This window comes from Boleophthalmus pectinirostris, unplaced genomic scaffold, assembly GCF_026225935.1.
Source record: "Boleophthalmus pectinirostris isolate CB_2022bp ecotype Guang Dong unplaced genomic scaffold, ASM2622593v1 HiC_scaffold_10, whole genome shotgun sequence".
Lineage (NCBI taxonomy): Eukaryota > Metazoa > Chordata > Actinopteri > Gobiiformes > Gobiidae > Boleophthalmus > Boleophthalmus pectinirostris.
Genome location: NW_026570971.1, coordinates 12,791,620 through 12,815,975, shown reverse-complemented (window position 1 = coordinate 12,815,975; position 24,356 = coordinate 12,791,620). Strand labels below are relative to the sequence as shown.

Below are 24,356 nucleotides of genomic sequence, written 5' to 3'. Positions count from 1 at the left end.
GCGGGTCGTTTATATTAGCTTGAGCTGTTTCTTTGTGTTTAGTAAAGTTGTGTCCAGAATAATAATGAGACTATCAGCCTCCACATTATAAAGTCAACCCTTGTCTGGTACCTTTGTGTTTGGGGACTACTCAGAAACTGATTTAAAGCATTTTAGTTCAAATGAAACCGTCCATGTAACTGATGGCCTTCTCTGTGTGTGTGTGTGTGTCTGTGTGTGTGTGTTTGTGTGCGTCTGTGTGTGTGTGTGCCTGTGTGCGTGTGTGTGTGTGTGTGTGTGTGTGTGTGTGTGTGTGTGTGTGTGTGTGTGTGTGTGTGTGTGTGTGTGCATGCGGAGGGCGGCTGCCCTGTCGTGCTCTCGTGCTGCTCACTAGGAACCCAGCTCATCCGGTCCGACCAGCATGGGCCTCATTCCTCTCTCAATGAGAGGCTTGTATCAACCAAGCCCCAAAACAGTATATAAGCAGCTCCCAGCCCTCTGTCAGACATTGTGGCCCTGGGTGACTTCAGGAGAACAACGTCTCAGGAGAACAGCTCTACAGGTAAGTGCGCTCTGACGCACAGCCGTAGTTGACCGGACGAATATGTTTTTCATGTTGTTTGTTTTGAATCTTTTGAACTGACATGTTTTCTTTCTTCAGTTATCTCAACGTGTAAAAGAACTATGGAATGTACATTAGGTCTCTCAGATTAAGTGGTTCTCAACAGTTCAACAGTTCTTTAACAAAATTGTGAAATGTTTAGGACCACTTGACCAGTCAGACAAATACTACCAACTACTACATTGGAGGCACGACTGGAGTCACCACTTTGGTCACGTTATTATTGCATCTTATTTTGGTAGGTTTTGTTAAGTCTTGTTAAGATGGACAATTTCTTCTTTTTTAAAGATTTAATGCATAGTTTTTAAAGTTATTATTTATGCTTACTCGCTTTTTGTATAGTAGCCTACTTCTGCAATCAGTGATTATCTAATTCCCCAATTGTATGTCCTGAGCAATGATTAAAATGTGTCAATGAAATCACCTGGACTCTGTGCAATGTGTGGGTCGGAGGGGAGGTCGCTGTCCAATGTTCTGAAACTGGTCTGCTTTTGTTTACTTGCGCTAATATTAAATGTGTTTACTTCTACAAAGGTTTTACGCACAGCTCAAGTTCCATTTTCACGCGTGACAAATCTAAATCCGATACAACGCCGGTAAGAATAGGAATTGGCTACCCTATATATTGCATGAATCATTCATGAAAACCCCAATTGCTCCCCCTTTTTCAGACATCCCTCTTTCTCCTCCTTCTCCCTCTCTTTGATCTCCTCCATGCGCCAAGAACTATCAATATTTGCTAAACGTTTCTCACCAAGCCTTGTCCTGCGCGAGGATAAGACGTGAAGGGGAGCGAGAGCAGCGGCATTAATGAGATGCCCTCAGCGGTGCGCCTGTACGTGCGCAAAGGGCAGCAGATGTAGCAGTCTGCTCCCAGGGGACCACGTCCACGGAATTTCATCAGCGACTTGGGGGCAAACCGAAGCTAGACCTCCTCCACCGGGGAGAGCCCCTAAATCATCTTTTACTATACACTGTAATTATCCACACAAGCATCTCCACATTCAGCCCATCAAAAGACTTATCCTCAATGGCAGCTCTTGAATATTTTTAGGTTATTGTTAACTCCACTTCTCTTGGCAACGCAGCACGGCATTCTAAACGCTGACTTTATATCTTAGAGGCGGTCAAACATGTGCCTGTACAACGGGAAATATTTTAAAATAGCCTTCATTAATCATATTTAATTTGTGCGTAAAAGACCGTAAACTTTTTATTCGGTGATGGTCAAGAGATCTTGGCACGCGTCAGTGACGTCAGCGCGTGTTAAACTATCCAAAAAGCGCATGGTAATGATTTGGCTGTCAATTAATTGTTTCTTGGTTTGTCACAACACGCTTTTCGAGGTTGTGGCTATAGCTTACATCAAGACATCACGTAATGAATCGAGGTGTGAAGGATTTGACTGATTGCATCCGATCTGAAGCTGAGAATTAAGAAGAATGCGTGCGGATTTATTTTACAGTCAATGATACAACATTCTTAGTGTACAGCTCATTGTAGTATTCATCCTCATAGTTTTAGTTTGGTGATTCTGCTTCAAGTCTTTCTATTTCTTTTACAACACAATCTGATGTCACAGCCACACAATGTGTTCAATCTCTAACAAGGGTCAGCCTGTTGGTGATGACGCCTATTCATTGCATATCGATTAGCAATCAGCAGATCCTACTGGATTTCAGACAGAGTTGCATTATTTATCAGCAGCTCCAGTGGCAACACCCTAGATTAAGATTTTGGCCCTTAGAGGTCACACAGGAGTCAGTTGGGTGAAATAAACTTACGAGCCTGATAAGGGTGTGTATATAATTACTTCACTTCAAGTAACTTAAATGTATGCGTTATGTGGGCATGTATAACAAAAGCAGTCTAATCTATAGAGTATCATACAGTGGCTCTAGCAGAATAAAAGACATGAGGGTGGATAGTGCCATAATAAGGAATGTAATGATAGGGATAAAACTATGATATATTAGGAGACAATATACGGTGGGGACATTAGAAAACCATCCCATAATAAGGCACTAGAAGCTGACGTTATGTGGCTGCAGGTTGTCACTGTGTTTTACATGAGCGCGTGGGGCGCTGACAAGTACAGCCACCAGCAAATGGGGTGGGCGCGCAGGTCATCAGTGTGAGAGAGGGAGTGATTGAGAAGAGCGGAGACAAGAGGAACGGCAGATGTGCAAGGTGCTCACTCAGAGCCGCAGACCTGCATCCCGCGCGGTAAGGCACGCTGCACAAGTGGATGTAAACTCGCCTGAATGGATTCTACCGTTTTATTGTGTTCTCACCGGAGGGGCTGTGTTTTACGCACACGTGCAAGCGCTCACCGCAAGTGACGACTGGATGTACGGCTTAAACCCTGTGGATGTAGTTGCTGGAGGGAACGTGAGATGTAAAGTCCTGTTGCATGGATGTACGACTCAAGGTGTTTGTTTCCTAAAGAGTGGATTATTGTGTAAGGAACGTGCGCTGCCCACATGGCTTTACCAAACTCATCGGGGTCTGGAGGGGCTGGGAAGCCCAACCCTGGTGTCATAGACCTGGGTACCATCATCGTGGACTCTGATATTATCTTTGGGTTCACAAGTCACCTGCTCAAGAGAAAGACAAAGGTAAGAAAGAACAAAGTGATCGCAGTGACGGAAAATGGTGATACCATGTTTGCGCGTAATCAGTGCGTCTTTAAGACTCTGACCATAAAATCAGCGCTCCTGTCCACTGTTCAGCACCTTGAACAGCACCGTACAACAGCTATAATGTACTCATCACATCAAAATGTTTATTTACACTTTCAGTTATTAATGTCATATTTATGGAAATGGGCAATTTGAAACTCAGCAACTGTTGCGCAGATATTAGAGAAATATTAACTATGTCTATTTTATTAGATGACAACTCAAATAAAGAAACCTCAATATAAAGACAATGTAGATATATTATTTAATATCTTTGAAAACTTTCTCTGTTAATTTTATGAGTAAACCTAACCCAATCTGTTGAATATTGTTGTAGCTATAAATGTCCTATTGTGTCGTTCAGTAATAGCATTTACATTTTTTATTGGATTCAGCTTGAAATCTCAGTTGTCCTTGAAAAAATACAAAGAAAATAAGCAAGCAAGCAAACAAACAAAAAGATAATATATTCGTACGTAGCAACTGTTTGTGTAAGAAGCTTTGACTAAAATCACGTAGGTCGTTTCAGGGCAGCAAGAGAACAATTTTCAGAGCAAAGGCATCGTTGGATGTGGCCATTGTGGCTTACATCATCCGTATGAAATATTTAAAGTTTACCAAATTAATATTTAACTGAAGAGAGCCCCACACCCCTTTCCTTTTTACAACTGTTGCTGTTTAGTGTTTTGGTCGGGTGATGGCGCCAGAGTAGCGCCGACTACACCAAGAACCTGGCAGTGTGGGCTGTAGCGCGCTTTTCTAACAACGTGGAGCCCACTGGAGCCTATAGGGCAAGGGCTTTTTTATATGAAATTTCAATCATGCAGAATCACAACAATCACCGGATTGTTGCCATATTTGAAAATTAAATTTTAATGTAAACAGCGTCCTGTTGCAGCAACAGAATTAAGGTAAGTGAACTTGTCTGTAACTTAATAGCCTCTCCGAAAACAAGTGGCTACCTGGAAGAGGCTTCACCTTCTACACAACACCCCCACCCTTCGCTGTTATAACTGTATAAACAATATAGTAGACTATCCTCCTCACTCAGCCGCGGTGCTGTCTTTCCCCTGGTCTGCTCTTGTGTCGCTCTTGGGTCGGCTCCAGCCCTCCCATTCCAGCAGCAGACGCCGCCTCCTGGTGTAGCCCTGGACCAAACTCCCGCTGCGGCTCGTAAACTTTAGGACTCTCCAGTCCCCGTCTCCCAGCCAGCAGCCTTTGGTTCTGTACACACCGACAGATGACTTTTATCTCGCAGTCAGTGCCAAAGTCTCGCCTATGGCTGCGTATCGCGGTTTTCTGCGGCTTTTCCCAACTTTTTAACTTAGCACGAAGAAGAGCGTCTTCTCCGAGCTTCAATTTGGGAGAATGAACTCAGCTGAGAGGTGTTCAGATGCTGATGGACCGGAACAAACTGACCGGGGCTTCACTGTAAGTTTCTCACTAAACCTGTAGTCTATATTGTCATTTAATTATCATTTGTCTTTTCCCCCTTTTTGCTCCACGAGTTGCAATCTTGAGTTTGAAGACAAGACAGGTGCTTTGTGACCTAGCAAAACTGAAGTTGCGTTTTTAATTTCCCACGTGTCTAATGAAAAAGTTACCAACACATTTTTTGTTCTGTTTCAGGTGGAGGGATGCCCCAGTGGCGTGCCCCCGGCTAGTGGAGAGTTAACCCCGAGGAAAAGGCTTCATTCTGCGGAGGAGGCGCGCTGCAGCAGCCGGCCAGCTCCTGAGGGCGCAGGCTCCGTCTCCATCTCAGAGGAGGCAGAGGAGAAGACCGCGCTATGTCAACAATGTCAGAGGAAGGTCTCCGAGCTCAAGGAGCAGGTGCTGGCCCTGGCAGACCAAAACTCACTCAAGGTTAGTCTCTATTGGATGCATCCAACTCATGCTATGAAGTTTATTACTGTGCGCTTGCATTAGAAAAGAAATGGCATGGGCTGTCATTCGCTATATTGTGATTATACAGTATTAATAACTGGACAAAGACCCATTGAAGCTTTCTTATTGTATCCAATTGTAAAGTTGTTTACTGCCCCACTTCAAATGCTGGCCTTGGATGTGAAAATGGCAGCTTTTTGGAGACTTTGAAAGTGGCCCATTGTTTGTCCACACAATGCTTATCTCTTTATTTGGGTGTGGAGGGGGCTGACGGAGCTGCTGGGGCTGAGGGAATTTAAAAGTGAGCCTCCTGTTGGAGACTGTGGAGGAAGTGTGTGTCCCTGCCGACCTTCGCTGTGCATTGAAAGTGTTCCTGTATATCTGCTCCTATTATTCCCACCACAGTTAAATATAGGCCCTGGGAGCAGTGCTGTAGATTTGTGATGGTTTGCTTTTTTTCACGTATGCATGGGTTCTTTTTCATCATTCCTTTGGAGACTACTCAACATTACCTCTTACAACCCACAATTGCACTTTACCCCATGTAGAACAGGTCTAGAGGGGGCACCTGATCTCCCTGCTTGTGTGGTCCCGTCTTTTAGCCTGTATCAGAACCGGGGTATCAGGTAAGTCCCACCATACAACACATTACACCGCCATTATATACCATGGGAACTGACCTCCCCTTTTTACTGTGGGACCCTGCAGCAATGCTTTGTGGACTTCCCCAGGTGCTCCAGTCCCTATATGCCTCTATTTTGCACTTGCTGATGGCTTAATTGGGGAGAAAGTCACATTGATGTTAGTGTGCTATGGTTACGCTATAGAATAATACACCTATTGTCCTAAAAGTACCCTTGGGCTAGCTTACCTGTTGCCCCATCCTCGCACTCCTCTGTGCTTGATCGCTTCCAAAGGTCAGTGGGATAGTGAAGGAGGCTGGGGCTAGGTGTGGCTGTGTGTGATCCCTGTTGTGTCTGAGGGCTCCATGGGAAAAAAACACAAGCAGGGACTGTTTACTGAGGTCGCACTTCCCCTCCCTGAGCTGTGGCTTTTTTGTGAACAGGAAGTAAGCCCGGTCCCCAGACAGACGTCCCCCGGTCACCCCCCTTGTAAGAGCTGTAGACGTATTGTTTGAATACAGTACTGGATTAAAATACAAGGAAAGCGTGTATGGGGCTGTTTGTTTTCGTGAGTAGCAGAGGGAAAGTTCACACTAGACATGCGTTTTGGTTTTTCTGGAGGTTGTTAACTGTGTGTGAGCCACTGCTGCAGGAAAATCCAATGAAACAGACTTAAACTGAAATGAGATGATGGGAGATTACAACCAAAACATGCAAAATGGATGAATAAAATAAACCTTTTCAGTAATTAAAAGTGCACTGTGTAACGTTTCTGGCTGTTGGTTTGCCACTTGATTATCCATGGAGATGTTTACAGAGTTATTGCAAGTTGTGGAATGTTCCACAATATGGCATTAAACATATCTTGTCTTTATTCAATTACATTTGTTTTTATTGCTAAACAATCTCCTTGAAAGGCATGATTGTTACTGTGCACAGGTTTCTCTCTACATACCTGACCTGTAACTTGGCCTGGTCACGTCAATTTCTTGTTTCTGTGGAGATTAGGAGCTTAAGGTCTTACTGTGGAACATTTCAGGCAAAGCAGTAATATTCATAGACACAAGCTGTTGACAGTAGCCTGATTCATCATCTGGTTTCACTTCGTGGAAACTGTCTGACCTCGCAACATTAGGATTCATTCACTCGACGGTAGGCAGGTGCTTTTTTATTTAACCAATCGCTGCTATTTGGTATGTAATGCTCCAAATCCCATAGGAAGAAGGGCAATAACATCTTTCCCCTTGATAAAATTCACCAAACATTCTCTTTCTGGCTTTAAATCCTCGATCTTGGGAATCACTGCCAACACAGAATGTCTGTCTTAATCTACATTCATCTCGACCACCTTTGTTTACTGTTGTGCTGTAACACATAGGAGATCCAGACAGGTGCTTGAGTTTGGCGTCATGGCTTCACAGCTCTTCACTGATTGGCCGGTGCAGGGTCTATAACTTCCGGGGTTCTTACAGACCGTCTAGTGTATTCTGATTCCTGACCTACTTGCTGGAGAGAAAAGAAATTGAGCAGAGGCACTACGTGGCGCGAGTATGGCTATGTTGGCATACTCTATCAGGAAAGATAACTAGTGCCTCTTTAACTTTTTAGAATTTGGTTTATTTGTACAATTAAGCATTTTTATAAGATACACATTATGCCAGTGCACCCGATACTGTTTAACTGTCATAACTGTTGAATGGGTGCCAGTTAGGAGTGTGTAAAAATATAGAAATATTGATATATCGTATCATTTAATTAGATGATACAATATTGATATCGTGGGCTGCTGTATCAATATATCGCCAAGAGTATTTTTAGGTATATTTTACTCAATTATTTTGTGTAAGAGCTACAGTTGTGCTGACATTTTCACAGTTTTGAGTAAAATGAGTGTTTTTCATATCAACTTTGCACAGACTTTGTGGTTTAATAAAGACTTTTAGTACGAGAGCCTTGATTTAGCCTCGAATTGATTTGAAATATATCATATTGAATCGAAAGTGCACTGTATTGAAAAATGTATCGTATCATGGCCTATGTATCGAGGTTTGTATTGTATCGGCAACTTGTTAACAATACCCAGCCCTAGTGCCAATTGCCTTATTGTTTTTGTTAGCTGACACTGAATATCTTGTCCTTTCATGAACTGTCTTATACAGTTACAATTTCCCATACTATTTCAATGCTCTTTCCCCATGTTGTCCAAATCAAGATTCAGGATCTGCCTTACTCAATTCTCCACACTGAGCCATGGAGCTAAAGCCCAAATTAACTTTCCTGCGATCTTGTCCTTGAGATGCCAACCCTCAACTTTGCTGCATTGGCACGTTTTACATTCTTCAGACAGCACATAATTAGAATAACCCTGGGAATTAATGTCCTTAGCTGAAAGGACATAGGCAAAATAACAACAGTCATCTCACCGACTTCATTCGGCAAGCCCATTTACATTATTGAAAGTTATAATACAGTAAGCATCAAGATCGATTAGGCCAAGAAAGGCACTCATGTCAAAGGATGCAATTAGATGTTACGCTAAAGATATCGTCTGTATACTTCTCCCTACCTGGAAGCCATACTTAATATTTGCTTTTGCTGATGAGATGAGATGAGAGTGAAGTTTCCAATTGCAGGCGCCATCAATCGTCTCATAAAAAAGTGAACAGAGTGTCAACGCAGATAATAGGCAATTTAGTTAGGGTAGACTCCGTTGCCTGGGGATATTGAGACCTGCGATGAGTCCAATTCCTCGCCCCTGGGCCAGGCTCGAGTGGGTCCAGCCTAGTGGTAACAGTTTAGACTAACATGGTCACCGGATAGCCATCTCCAAAGGCAGATTTCAATCAAAAAGACAAGATGGTGGTAATGGAATACTCAAGCTGGTGGTTGTAGCTCAACGTCAGACCACTGTACTCATTCATTTGACATGTCTAGGTTGACATCTATTAGGGTTAATGCTAGTAGGCTTTAACGAGCTAGACTTAGACTTAGACAAACTTTATTGATCCACAAGGGAAATTATTCGGACACAGTAGCTCACACATTACAATATAATATAATAACAAAGAGAAAAAATATAAATGGTAATAATACATTCCAAGAAGTAGCTACTTTCAGTCAAACATAGCATAGAGATAATCTTACATTTGTGATGGTATATACTTAGTAGTTCTGAAAGTTTTTCTAAGGAAAAAAAAAAAAAAAAAATGCTTCCAAGTACCACCAGATCTAAACTTAATCTCTAGCAGGACTCTTCTAGCCTGATTCATCAACCGGTTTCACTTCGTGGAAACCATCTGACCATCTTTAGGGTTCGTTTGCTCGATGGTAGGCGGGTACTTTTTTAATTTAACCAATCGCTGCTATTTGGTTATGATATATGTAATGCACCAAATCCCGTAGGAAGAAGGGCAATAACGTCTTTCCCTTTCACCAAACATTCTCTTTGTTCCGGCTTTAAATCCTCGATCTTGGGAATCGTTGCCAACACAGAATGTATGGCTTCGTCTCCATCCATCTCGATCGCTTTGTTTACTGTTGTGCTGTACCACAAAAGAGACCCATGGCTTCACGGCTCTTCACTGATTGGCTGGTGCACAGTCTACAACTTCCAGGGTTCTTGCAAACCGCCTAGTGTATTCTGATTCCTGAAGTAGTCGCTGGAGAGAAATGAAATTAAGCAGAGGCACTAGGTGGCACCAGCCTGACTAATGAGAACGGCTTGTGTCTGTGAATATTATTGCTTTGCCTGAAATGTTCCACAGTATGGCATTATCTCAATTAAAACAAGAAATTGATGTGACCAGGCTAAGTTACAGTTTGGATATGTAGAGAGAACCCCACTCATGCACCCCACAATGCATGTTTTGCAAGGAGATATTTTTAGCAATAAAAACAAATGTAATTGAATAAAGACAGGATATGTTTAATGCCATATTGTGGAACATTCCAGGACTTGTAATAACTGTGTAAACATTTACATGTTCCACAGTTTGAGAAGCAATGGTATGATACTATTGCAGTATTTTGCCATGCACTTCTCGTACTACAGTGTTATGACATGCATTGTTATGGAAACGTGACCAGAGTGCTGAAATCAGAATACGATCAAACAGAAACTTTTACTACCAGCATACCAAATTAAGCCTCGCAGTTGCTCGGAAAGCACAACTCTACTCATATTGCAATATTGTGGATTTTTATAATTCCCACTCCCAGAAATATTAACTTGTCACAGCTGCAACTGTTTCCAAATTTATGCAGTATTTGGTGAAGGAATTTGGTTAATGAGTGCACATAGCGTTGGCTGAGTGAGTACACCAGGGTCCAGAGTGGTCAGTTCCAGAGTCAACAGTGCCAAACAGCCGCTCATAAATACTAGGCCTTATGAATATAAATGTACTGGTGCACCTCTTAAACCAGAGGGAATGCACTGACTGATTAACCCAGAATTTCCTACAAGCTTCTGAGCGCGTGCGAGATTTAGACCACTGCCAGTTGAGGTCGCTTACACTTTCACCCTTTGACCTTTCGTGGATACGGAAAGCGTACTTTAGTAGCCGCGTGGGTCACTATAAAGATTAAAATTTAATGAATGAAGTCAAATTGGAATCTGACCATGAACGGCTCACCCTGCTGATGTATGCACACTGCGTCCAAGGCTATTACACTGACTCTGCGTCTGTGAACACATTTCCAGGAATTATTTTTGCACCACTAACATCTACTCTTTTTGCTTTTTTTTTTCTCCGTTTTGAATTAATAATGATGCCAGGCGGTAATTCCACTCATTTAGATTCACGTTTGATTGCTTTGTGCTTTGTACTCAGCTTGACCCCTGATCCGAGGAAAAATACGCAGTTGTTTCTGACTTCCAGCTAAGGGTTACAAATTAGGTTATGTTTCCCCAAAGCAAAGGAATTAATCACTCTTACATTACAATGCCTCCGAACCGTTTCTGGATTACGATTTCTCACAACTTGCACGCCTATAGAATAAACATTTACATCCAGGCATAGCAGCTTTAATTAATTGTCATTTTGAATCTGCAAATGCAGTCTGTATGCCCATGTATGGACCGGCGGGGAGAGCGCACGACAAGTTTGTTTACGTGACAGCCCAGGGACCACCAGTAGAAAAATGTTTACCAGCGTGACTACTGTTTCCCAGGCAAAGGGGCAGGGGTGTTACCTTTCCTTTGTGGGATGACCTCTGACCTTTCTGTCAGTTCTTTATTGTGGGTTAGGGTTTCAGAAGGACGACCCAGGCTCTCAAACAGGTGTACCATACAGGAGACTGAGAGAGTTATTTTTGTGTTAATATATTCAGGTAGAGATCGAAGTCTTGGGTTATTGCCTTACAGTATTTAAATGTCATATTGTCATGCCTTGTGTTCAAATATTGTATGTTTTATTTCCAGCTTTTGGTTATTGGTTTTATACACGGGATAGCATGTAGTTGAAATAGGAGTTACCCTGCATGTTCATACTACAAGCTTAGACTTAGACTTAAACTTTATTGATCCACAAGGGCCATTATTTGGACACAGTAGCTCACAAATCCCATTATCATATAACAGGCATGTAAGAATAACCAAAATATCGTGATATTGTATCGTCAGAAGTCTCACAATAATATTGCGGGCTGTCACAATATATCAAATTACAAGTTTCTTTGCTTAAATGCTTTGTTTTACAGTAGAAACATCTTATAAACTTAGGGAACTACATATCCCATGATTCATTGCAGTGCAGAAAACATGAAGAAATATGTTTTTTACTTGAATTCTTGGGATTATGATGGAAATAATTCACACCAAAATCTTGTCAATGTATTTTAAAACCAAAAAAGTGTCCCATCTACAATTATATCAGCCTCTGCAAAATATCGCAATAAAAATCGTACCGTGAGATGCATATTGTGATAATATATATTTTACTGAGAGATTTGGATATCATTACATCCCTATAATATAATAACAAATAGTAAAAAATATAAATGGTAATAATAAATTCCAAAAAAGTAGCAAAAAAGATAGCAAGAGACTTAACCGCAATCTATTTTAAATGGTTGCAATTAACAAAACACAACTAAATCCATTATTTAAGTAGCATAATTTCCTCTGTAAACAAGGAAATATCCATTCTTATGCATAAATCATAAAACATGTATAAAATATGCAAATATGTTCTGTAATCCATATGTGTTTTTAGCTTGTCATACTTCCTGCATCAATCAAAGTTTTATGTTTGTGGACGTGTTTCAAATCTGTACTTTGAACACAATCTGACTACTAAAATCTGATGTAGAACACAAAATACAGTTATTTTATTGTGTTGTATTTTATGGTTGTCAAAAGTAAAATCGGTGCTTAAACTAGAATCGAAACTAGATGCTCATTTGAACAAGTAATAAATAAAGTAAGCGGTAATATAAGTACTATTATTTAATGTTGAGAATGTCATTCTGCTATTTAAAGAGTGTTTTTTATTATCACCGTCAGGCATAAAATATATCAGAATCAATATTGCGTAACAAGTTTATTCCTTAGTATCCACATTGAATCTGAAATTATTGTATTGTGACAAGACTAGTTCATTTACCTGAGCATTAAGGAACCCAGGAGTCGTATCTGTGGGATGATCCAAGGCCGTACAGAGGAGCGCCTGGACCCTGTCTCCCAGCATGCCCCTGTGTGACTGCTGCTTTATGGCATGTGGCTGTATTAAAGCACAGAGCAATAATCTGGTGTCAAGTGGAGCAGGGAGCCCCGGCATCAGTCATGGAGGTTTATACTGCTCCTGCTCTCTTCTCCAACACTGCCCATGGCCTCATCGCTCTCCCACCTCTCACTACCTGTCTGACAACGTGAAGAGCTGGACTTGTATCAGTTCTCTGTCTTATAGTAAATAGTGGATAGTGGATATCACTTCCTGTATCACCACATGACATCACAGGGCGGAACAGAGTGAGTGAACTCGGTCTAAATATGTTAAACATGTGTGAAAGAAAAAAAACACAACTCCAGGTATGTTTGGTGAGCATTATAACATAAATCAGAAAATAGCGTAATATGGGCCCTTTAAACAGAAAATCTAATTAATTTCTTTAAAGCCACAGTATGAAACTTTCTAGCCAAAAAATGTCCTAAACCAAAAGCATATTTTGTCATTCTGGTTTGTCTATTGCACTGAAAAGCATATACCTGCATCTTTACTATGAACAAGTTTGTATCTCCACAAACCTGAGGAGATATAGTACGTCAATAATCGTATGCATACAGAGTATAAGAGTTGCATCTATTCATAATTCACCTTTTTATGCAAATCTCTAGTATAATTTTGTCGTCACGGTAGAACTGCTTTTGATGGTTTTATACTGAATGACTTAACTAGGCCTGCATTGACCTATATATTTAGTTTATATATGTTGTAACTGTTTGCCTTTGAGAATTTTGTGCTGTTTTGCATTTTTGTTGCTCAGAAATGCATTTGTAAGCAGGCGCTTTAAATGGCAGTAAAACGCAAGTAAAAGTCACTGAGGCGTGTTGCGAATTGAAAGCAACAGGTAACATAAAAACAAGCTGATGGAAACACATAAAGACTTTATGGGCCTGATAAACATCTTTACCTTAGGCTCATACTAAACATGGATAGAATGCTTGTCTCTATCTATACATTTCTGCTGAATTGAGTTGAAACAAAGAAAAAATGTGGATACATACAGTTCCAGTAGGTAGTGTTGTCATGATTATACTAAAATTTAAAGGTATGTTTTCAATGACCTGACTACTTGATTAAAAAGCTCACAGTCAGTTTTGCGGAGTATAGGACCTTTAAAGCTGCAATATGTAACTTCTAGCTAGGGATGGGCAGTCAAGAATTAACGATCGATTTTGAATTAGTCATTATGTTTTTGTATTAAAATTATCATCATATAAACCATAACTAGTATAGAGCAACATTAGCCCATTTGAGATTATAATGTGTTTAATGCAGCTTTAACACATTTGTTTACGTTTTACAGAAACAAAACTTAAAACCACATGTCCATCCATTCATTTTCCATTTTCTTCCACTTATCCGGGGCCGGGTCGTGGGGGCAGCAGTCTAAGCAGGGACTCCCAGACTTCCGTCACCCCAGACACTTCCGCCAGCTCCTCAGGGGGGACCCCGAGACATTCCCAGGCCAGCTGAGAGACAGTCCCTCCAGTGTGTCCCTGGGGAAGACCCAGGAAACCACATGTCTCATTAGCGCAGCTCTATATTTAACAGTTGTTTCACCCACTTTATTTATGTTGGTCACTTTAATTTATTTTGGCTTTTTTTGGAATGAAAAGACTGAAAAGTGTTTGTCTTTTGGACGCATGTGCACTCAACTTTATGTTGCAGTAACTGGGATATTGCGTATACATGCACCATGACGAAACCGGGATACTCAAAAAGCCCGATCATACCCGGAACACTGATGTGCATGTAAACACACTCATTGAGTGATATAGTGATCTCCAAGGAGGTGTGCCAGAGCCGAAACGTGGGACTGTGAGGCGGCAACTCCAGTGTCTGCGCGGTCAGACACAGCCTCGTCTCCTTACACTACTCACAGCAACCTACATTCGATTTGCCGATTAAAAATGAACGTGATTGATGAAATTCTTAATGATCAATTATCGATTAGTTGACTAATCATGCCCATCCCTACTTCTAGCCAAAAAAAAAAAAAAAACCTAAAGTAAAAGCATGTTTTGCCATTCTGGTTGTGACTATTCCGTTGAAAACCGTATACATGCACCTTTACTGTGAATGGACTTGCATCTCCACAAACCTGACTCTTAGTTGACATCTTAGCTCTCCTATTTGTTTCCATACAAATGTTGTTCCCTTGGCTATAATTCTCCACTGTCTGCCATTAAACTTATCTGTCTTCATGAAGAATGTTCCAAAGTATGGTTTCTTTTTCCATGGAATTAGGCAGGTGACTAGGCAAAACTACATGCTGTATATACCACCAATGTATGAATACTGATGCCTGCTCAAATCTAATTATACTAAAACTAGTATAAAATCAAATTATGATACTAGTTTTAGCATTTAGCTGGGTATATTTTATTCAGTAGGTACAAAATCTTCTGCAGTAACAAAATGTATAGTAATTTAGCTCATGCTGTGAGGACAAAATACTAACTGGTGCTATTCACAATTGAAATCGTAACTTTTAACTCACCTTTTGTTGAATTGAATTTCACAGAACAGCACAGAGAACAAAGCTCTCTCCAGGAACCATTATATCTCCAGTCCGTGCACAGCGGTGGCTTAACATCCTTGAAAGAAACGAATTCATCTTCTATTTGATCCATTCTGTCCCCTTTATCTCTACCTGGAGCCTGCACAATAGTCTACAGCCATTCGGTTCTGTGGTCACTGGCAGAACAGACACAGTAGTTAAGCTGTTACAAGCATTCTTTGTCAAATTGGCCCTAAACTTTTACACTGTTTATCTTTGAAACGTTTGGCCCGAACTTCACTGGAGCAGTTTTCTTTTCTCCCCTTTAATTTGCGATGTGAGTAGACCGCTATCCTGCTCCTATCCCCTACTTATCGGAATAGCTCGTGCAAATTGCCACATGCAGGAAATGGTTTATGTCTGGGCAGAGATGCATTGGCTGATGGATCTGGATTGCGAGACTGATTTTCGTGATGGGCTTTCAACACTAGGCGAGTCGAAGAATGCGCTGGAGACAGTTAAGGAATTTCCCCATATGAAACGATCCTTAGATGAAACAAAAAAAAATCTGATGCCCAAACTCCCCGGCGCAGGTTAAGTCGAGCATTTCAGACATATATGCGCGGGCCATGCGTTCTCTACTGGCCATCTGGCTCTGCTTGTGTCTGCGGCGGAGTGCTCGTGTGAAGCCTACAGAGAGACCGCCAGATGTTACTGTCAAGGTGAGCGGTGCTATTCAGAGCAGCTGTAGTCTGGAAATGTAAACTTTGCAGGTGTAAGTAGTCGCTGAAAAGGTTGCAGATGCTTAAAGCGCCCAAATTACACTATTTTCTGATCTATGTCATCATTGTTTCTTCATCAAAAACATACCTGGAGCTGTGTTGTTTTGTTTGATTCATACATGTTTAACTCACAAACCCTGCATATATAGGCCGAGCTCATTGCTCAAACAATCCAGAAAGTGCTTCACTCTATTTTTAAATTAAATACACCTTCATTAGAATCAGTTGGATGATTTCAGCTCTGGAATTGCCAATCTCTTCTGAACAAAAAGCAAAAGGCAGCTGTTAACTTTAAAATTACATCTTCATAACATCACAAGGTGGAACAGAGCATTTTGAGGTTTAGAGGTGTGGATAGACTAATAAAGGATTTCTCAAACAAAGGATGACTCTGTGTATGGTTTTAATGAGGTAACAAGTTTTAACATGGCTTAAAGATCACAAGAGTTAATTTTGCATAATATAGGACCTTTAAAGTAGCCTGATTCATCTGCCTCGCAGCATTAGGATTCGTTCGCTCAACGGTAAGCAGGTACTTTTTTAAATTTAACCAACTGCTGCTATATGTAAAGTGCTGCTAACAGGGCTAACTGGTATATTAAGCTTTTCCCGTAGGAAGAAGGGCAATAACATCTTTCCCCTTGATAAAATTCACCAAACATTCTCTTTGTTCCGGCTTTAAATTCTCAATCTCAGGAATCGTTGCCAACACAGAATGTATGGCTCTTCGCTGATTGACTGGTGCCTGAACTCGTACTTCCAGGGTTCTTGCACACCGTCTAGTGTATTCCAATTCCTGACCTAGTTGCTGGAGAGAAATTAAATTGAGTGGAGGCACTAGGTGGCGCCAGCCTGGCTACCTTTAAAGGCCAATGTACGCTAGTTTTTTTTTCATGTATTTGAGCAAGATTAGTCTTACTTCTGTACAGATATACTGTGTAAAGCAGCTCTTGGGGTCAAAATATGTCCACTGTGCTGTTTGTGTCTAATCTGCATCTAACCATTTTATTATCCAATAAGCAGGAAGTGTTGACATGCTAGTTTACCGTTTACACTTTTCACAGCTCATGGATAGTTGTGAAAAGTGCTTATAAACACATCACCGAGAATAAGTAGGATGCTCGGAATGCATGAGGTAAGTGAGGAATAACTTTTGGACCACTTCAAGCTGTTAAAATGAACTAGTTCTGTTTTTCTTGTTTTCGAGACAGTAAAAAGCAGCAATGGCGCCTTTTAATATTATTGTCAAAGTTCACGTTGTAGAGATTATATAGCTAATTTTGGTTGGAATAATGACATTGCAAAAGCTTGGGATCCAAAGTTGGAGAGTAACCTTCTATATGATCGATGTAATTGCGTGACAAAAGAAAAAACATACTTAAGTAAACTTGATATCGCCTTTATTGAACTTGACAAGGATTAATGATTGGTCCATGCTGCTTTGAAAATCCACTGACTTATATAATCATGACTAATTGCATTGTGCACTATGTAATTAGCAAATTAACTCCAAAAGGTGTGTTTATTATTGCGTACCATTCTTATACATTGTGCAATATTGAAAAAGTAATAGGCAAGTAGTGCTTTGGAACATAGATAAAGCATAACTTGGGTCATTTTGCGACGCTCCTCTTTGAAGTTAATCATATCTTTTCAGTGAAGATATGAGGAGCATAGGCGGTTCTTTGTAAGTTCTAGCCTCGGGTAGTTGCTATTAAAAACACCTTTCTCAAATTGACGTAGAGTCTGTTTACGACCTGCCAGTTCCAGTTTCATAATTGAATGTTTGAACAGAAAACTACCCAGGCCAAGCAACATCCCATGTGCGTATAGTTGTTCAAACGTGAGACCTGTGCCAGTTTTCTTGTATTAATCACTGTACCTGCATTTTTACTGTCTGAAAAATGTGGAAAACAGAACTAGTTCATTTTAAATTGTTTGCAGCTTTCCAAATGTATTCCTCACACTTTCCTAACACATTCCCAGTGATGACTTTATAAGTGTTTATCACAACTTTCAGAAGCCAGAGTGGAATTTGATGTCACAACAACAACTAGCATGCTAACAACTCACCAGGCTTACTTCCTGTTTCATAAATGATAAAAATTGTCACATTATTATATAGCACTTTTCCACCACTCAAAACGCTTTACATCAAGGACCCACTCATCCAGTCGCACGCATTCATGTACGTAGACCATGGATCTATTAAAATAACTGGATAGGGTGTTGCTGCTTGTACCTGTCTCTAATTGACGTAGTGGCCACTCACTGGTACTACAGCAGAAAACATTTTTCTCATAGAGCTCAATGTAATCACAAACTGCTCGTGTTCATCTGACAGGGCACCTACAACTTTCAAAAATGTCAGATTTTGTGGTGATTTTTACCTATTTTTAGACCATAAACTTTTTCTCAGCTCAAAATCCTTCAGTTGTCTTTAAAAACGCTTTATAATCATCAACTCTCCTCTTGCTCTGATTGGTCAAAGCGATCACGTGATACACAAGACCGTGCTCTATGTGTGTTCTTGTGTGCATTGGGGAGTACCCGCTGGGAAAAGAGCACTACTGCACATGCTCAATCGGCCCACAGCCACCAGAAGTAGCTTGCCGGGCTAAAGGCGAATCTGGAATCATGCGCCATTGAGCTATAGGTGGCCATTTTGAGATCCCAGGGCTTGACGCAGACATTGGCCACAAGGGAAGTTAAGTGTCCTGCCCAAGGACACAACAACAGCATTAATCGGAGAGAGCTGGAATTGCACCACCAACCTGTGGGTCAGTGGATCTGACCGCTCAACTGATGATGTTTACAGTACGTCGAGAGTGGCATTCGAACCACCAATGTTTTGCCATCACGGTAAAGCTAATAACAACTAGCATGCTAACACACACTTCCTGATTATCGTACAATAAAGCGCTTTAAATGCACATTACCATTTGTTATAATGTGGTTCGAGCACTGGGGGTTTGAACCTCAAACCACTGTATACTGTCCTTGGGCAAGACACAGTTATTATTAAATGCATCCATGAACCAAGAGCTGATTTTACAACATATCTGTACTATAAGACAACTGTTTCTTTATTATATTAAAAAAATTATGCAGAAGCACACATGTTTTTCCTCTATTTCTCATTGTTAGGGAAGACTGATAGCAGTACATTATCCCACTTGTCTGAATGCCGTGTTTGGCGAAGGATCACGCCGCAACAATGAACCAGACTGGAGCACAAGAATGGATGTAAGCTGTCACAAAGCCACAAATGTCAGCGCGCAAAGTCAACACACGCACAGCCGAGTGTAGCCAAACTGAATGAATCCGTTTGACTTGTTAATTTCTGTGTATTCTCTTCTATATTTGCTTTGGGCCTCCTGCAGCTTGCCTCCATATGTCAGGCCTGAAGTGAGACGCGCACAATCCAGGACAGGCTCTAGTCCATTATGGCAGCTGATTCAGAGTATTGGAAAAACATAGTCGGCGAGATAAATTTTCAGAGGAGCGGGTAGGTAATCTCCCCCTGGTTCCATAAAACGTAGCCAATTGACAGTGGGCCTTGTGGTAGCAGACAAATCGCCCGGGCTTATAGAAATGTGCTGAAAGGGAATGCCAGCGCTGTGTACCCTGGCCAAGATGGATATGCGGAGGGTAAACGAGAGGGCGTGGCTCTCCGAGTGGATGAGTGGAGGGGAGTTCTTGAGTTAGGTTGTTTGCTTTTGTTGTTGGCAGATGTTAATGCGGCAGCTACACCTTTTTTCGGCTGTCAGTTCAGTCCTTGCGTGGCCTCTTTGGGGCAGTTCATCTGGAAAAATGAATCACTCACTAGATGTTTATGAGTTTACTGCAGGCCCATACTTGGAGTGAACTATAATCTGAGGGAACGTGATGTGTTAGAAAAATGTATTAGTAAACTCCAAGCTCCAAATCAACTGGTTTTATTAGTTTACTGTCTCAAAAACTTGAACAACTAGTAATAATTAGTTTATTTTAAAAGTGCATTGCAATTTTTTTTTCTGGTGGAGGGTCCTCTATCTACTTTTCCATGGAGATGTTATTGCTTTGTCTAGAATGTTCCACAGTATAGATTAAATTTATCTATCACAAGGGAGAAGGGCAGTCTCCAATTCAGATCTGTGGAAAGTCCCCACTATTCACAGAGGGAATTACTGCACTTTTGAGTAATAGAAACACCCGTTAAGACAAAATGCTAAATGGATATGTTTAATGTCATACCATCATAACACTTCAGGCAAAACAATAACATACTGTATTTTTCTGACTATAAGGCGCACTTAAAATCCTTTTATTTTCACAAAAATCGATATTATGTATTAATTCTGGTTGTGCTTACTGACCTCCACTGAGTTATGTCCTTTAATCCGACAGAAGCTGACCGCATCAGTGCACAAGGGACAAGCAGTTTTTTCAGCGCTTATAGTTTATGCAAATTTGCCATGTGGTTTTAAGTTTTGTATCTGTAAAATGTAAACAAATATGCGCAAAGCTGCATTATACACATTATTACTCAATGTATATTTGAGTCCTCCTTGTAGGAAATAAAAAAAACTAACTTAAATTATCCACCCACATTCACATTCATAATACTCATTGACCAAGACAGGGAGGCAACGCTGGGCGAATTACGCCACGATCTGCCGATGGATCGTGGACACCTTGGCTAAAGGATCAGTCTCAAGTGTCATCCATTTGTTTCTCTTTAATGCTCCTTATAATCCAGCATGCCTTTTGTATAAAAATAGATGAGAGAATTCAACATTATTGATATTGCGCCTTATAATCCGGTGCACCTTATATTCCGAAAAATACAGTAGTTGCAAACAAAGTTTTGCAGTGCACCTTTTAATGGTTTGGAGTTGTCCAAAGTTATCCCTCACTTTGTCTACCTAATTCTGGGCATCCTGATTGTTCACCAAGATGACAACTTTCAGAGACCAGAGCAAACCTTTACCGTCACTGGTAACACTAACAACAAGAAGCATGCTAACATGAAGTTCCTGATGATCAAACAAAACACTTTGAATGCACATGACAATTTTTTATACTTTATTACTTATTTTTCTATTTTATTTTGACTTGTACATTTACATTTATATAATTATGTCTTATTTGACACCTGTCTATTGCTATCTTTTTTGCTACTGCTTTAGAATTTATTATTACCATTAACATTTTTTACTCTTTGTTATTATATTATATTGTGATCAATAAGCTAATGTGTCCAAACAATTTCCCTTGTGGATCAATAAAGTTTGTCTAAGTCTAAGTTATTACTGTGGAAGCAATGGGGATTTTAACCTCAGACCATTACATACTGTTACTTTCCTTGAGCAAGACACTTCACCCACATGTATGTATGAATGTGCTGTGAGAGTGGTGGTCGGAGCTGCTGGTTGAGGTGCAGATTTGGAGATTTGCTTTTGTCTGTCTACCCCAGGGCAGCTTCTGTAGTAAATGAGTAACTCACCTCCAACTGTGAAGTGAAAAAATATACAGACACTTGTGAAGCATCTTGAAAATTGCTATAGAAGACAGATGCCTATTATTATAAGTGACAATGATACGCAAAATAATGGCATACACTTTTCAGTAGCTTCTCGCCCAATTTGCGTAATACATAGCTTCAGTATCCTCGCTCCTGCCTTCTACAAACCAACTATAATTAAGGACGGGACACTCCCATTGACTTAAGCCTTATTTAAAAAGATCTAACCTCTTTCTAATCCTGTGCATTGTGACTGATCTGACATACATAAAGACTTTGCAACAAAAACTAATTAGTGTACTAACAATGCTTTTACTCCTAATTTACCTTCCGTATTTGTGCTGGACCAATTTTATCTATGCAGCTGTTGTGTATCTCATGTCTCTTTATGACAGCGTGCATACTTCTGACACTGCCCCATGGCTCTTTGTGTAATAGTAGACGCATTGTGTAGGGCTTTGTTGGCAGCTTCAGCCCAGCGTTAGCTACTGTTACCAGGCATCCCGGCTATGCTCTTCATTGTGCAGCGGGGGATCTATTTCGGCACGTATACAGTTCTTCATAAATCCCAGCCGCGCGTGTGAAAATGCCAGTCAAAGTTCAGCCCGCTCATGTTCATTTCATGCTTGAGTTTGCAGTGGATGAATGAATGAACGAGTGAGGCTGTGTGTTGACGGTGCGCAGGCGGGCGTGTAAGTATCACATGAGGGTGAGGAAGAGCGATGAAGAGCATTAAGAGTCACTGCGTCCTACCTGATTTAGAACACAAGTCATCCATCTTTCAACACTAATAGTGATTTTGAGGGAGTATTATCGTAAGAGGCGGTGTCCTAACTGAAGAGCACAGATTTTAAAGTAGATAGGAATCACTGTTGGGCAAGTTACTTCAAAACTGTAATGTGTTATTTATGACTTGTTACTGTCATTTCAGAGTAATTCATTACATTACAATATTACTGAATTTAAAATGTAAGGCATTACACGATTATTGCAGCACTTTTATGTTACTCTCACCAAAATAACTGTCGCTGATAGTCAAAAAACAATCAGTTCATCGGCTGCACTTAGCCCCAAGAAAAAGGACCGACACAGAGCTACGTGCCTGTCCTTTCACCCGCGGTTACCTGACGACCTACATGGGCGCACCTCCGGGTCTGTCCTGACATTCTGAACCATAACGATGGTGTTTCACCGCTGCTGATTTTAGCGACTTTGTATAAAGAAAAGTGAAAAACCCATCACTTCAATCCAGAACAAAAAAGCATTGTAATGCACATTACTGACATTTGTACCAAGTAAAATATTACAATTTTTTCTCTGTAATGTTGGAAGAAGGGAATAACATCTTTCCCCTTGATAGAATTCACCAAACATTCTCTTTGTTCCAGCTTTAAATCCTCAATCTCAAGAATTGTTGCCAACACAGAATGTATGGCTCTTTGCTGATTAGTTGGTGCCCAAACTCGCACTTCCAGGGTTCTTGCAAACCTTCTAGTGTATTCCGATTCCTGACTTAATCGCTGGAGAGAATTGAAATTGTATGGAGGCACTAGGTAGCGCCAGCCTGGCTAATGTGCATTTTTTTCCTTCTATAAAATAACATTAATGTTTAAAGCTACCATTTGTAGTTAAATTGGCGGACCCGCCCCTGGTGTATTCTCACATAACACCACTAGATGCTTTCTCCATTACTGTTGTCTGATAGTGTGTCAAAGAAGACCACTGAGCACAGGTAAGTCTGAACAAAGGCCAGGTAAGTGGAGAACCGGTTTTACATCTACAGGTAAAAAAATCTAGTAAATAAACATACAGATATTAGCTTTAAAATAACATTTCTTCTCGATAATCCATGGTTTAAGTGTGACTCAACTTGGAATGGAATGATCTTCTATTCAAGTATTCAAGACGTTAATTAGAAAACATAGTTAGACTGATCAGTTAAGTGCTATCATTCATTGGGATTATTATGAATTGCTTAGCTTTAATTAACGTAATGATTTATGTGAGTTATGTGTCTTGCGTGTCTTTAACATAAATGCCACAGCGCTCCTCTCTCCTCTGTGCACTTGCAACGGAAAGAGATGCAAAATAAATCTATTCACAAGTACGGTTTTGTTTTCTTCTTAAATGACTTGACTTGGCAATTTGCCTGCTGACATTTGAAAGGACGCCGCGCCGCAGTGTATTCGACAAACTGGAAGCGAAGTTGCTTTTGTTCCCTGTCACTGAATTTCTCAATTTGTGAATCACAGAAAAGGTCAAGTTTGGGCCTTATGGATTTTCGTAATGGATTTTACACTAGGAACGAGTCAATTCTGAAACAGTGGCCATATTGTACTCTATGTGTTCAGAGAGTGGCAGGTGAAATGCTTTGGATAAAACTTAACAGTAGCTTTTTTTATGTAAGTCAATAATAGCCACAGTATACAGTACTGCTCACATTTGAAGAGAGTTGTGTTAATGGGTTTTGTGGCATACTGAAAGAGCATTTACTCCTGAACTAATGTTACAATTATAAATATGAGACTTGATTTCTATACTACTTCGTAACCACAATGAAAACACTTTTATTTTATTTATAGAATGTAATTTTCAATACCGTTTACCAGTTCTAGTACTGATTATAGATTCAGTATTTCGTTTCAATACAGGTTCAAGTATTGGTTATGGGTATATATATATTACTAGCCTACCCTTTTATATTGAGAGGTTGTTGGTTTAACTCTTTTAACAGTGTGAAATTAATTGTATGTATTGTGAGTAGGGATGTAACAATAACCCAAATATTGTGATATCGTATCGTCAAAGTTCTCACAATAATATCGTGGACCATCACAATATATCGAATTACAAGTCTCTTTGCTTAAATTAAGAGTTATGGTGCAGCAATAGCTCAAAAAAGACAGAGGGAAACTACATAGACCATGATCCTTTGCTCCATTTCAGTGCAGACTACAAGAAGAAATAGCAGTTCTAAGACTTTTAAAGTTCTTTGGATTAAGTCTTGTCAAGGCATTTCAAGAGGAAAAAGTTCAGTTTTGTTAGCCTCCACAAAAT

The 24,356-nt window shown here is 40.4% G+C and overlaps 2 protein-coding genes across 2 annotated transcripts in view; one reads left to right on the top strand and one right to left on the bottom strand.

Moving 5' to 3' along the window:
• Window positions 1-24,356, bottom strand: part of peli2 (pellino E3 ubiquitin protein ligase family member 2) — a 144,856-nt gene that overhangs the window by 43,110 nt on the left and 77,390 nt on the right. The gene's annotated exons all lie outside the window — the stretch shown is intronic.
• The window catches only part of kif26ab (kinesin family member 26Ab), a 158,573-nt gene continuing 137,301 nt past the window's right edge, over window positions 3,085-24,356 (top strand). Inside the window, exons 1-2 of the mRNA XM_020919502.2 lie at window positions 3,085-3,219; window positions 4,912-5,145. Coding sequence (XP_020775161.1) covers window positions 3,085-3,219; window positions 4,912-5,145 — 369 coding nt within the window. The remainder of the gene's footprint in view (window positions 3,220-4,911; window positions 5,146-24,356) is intronic.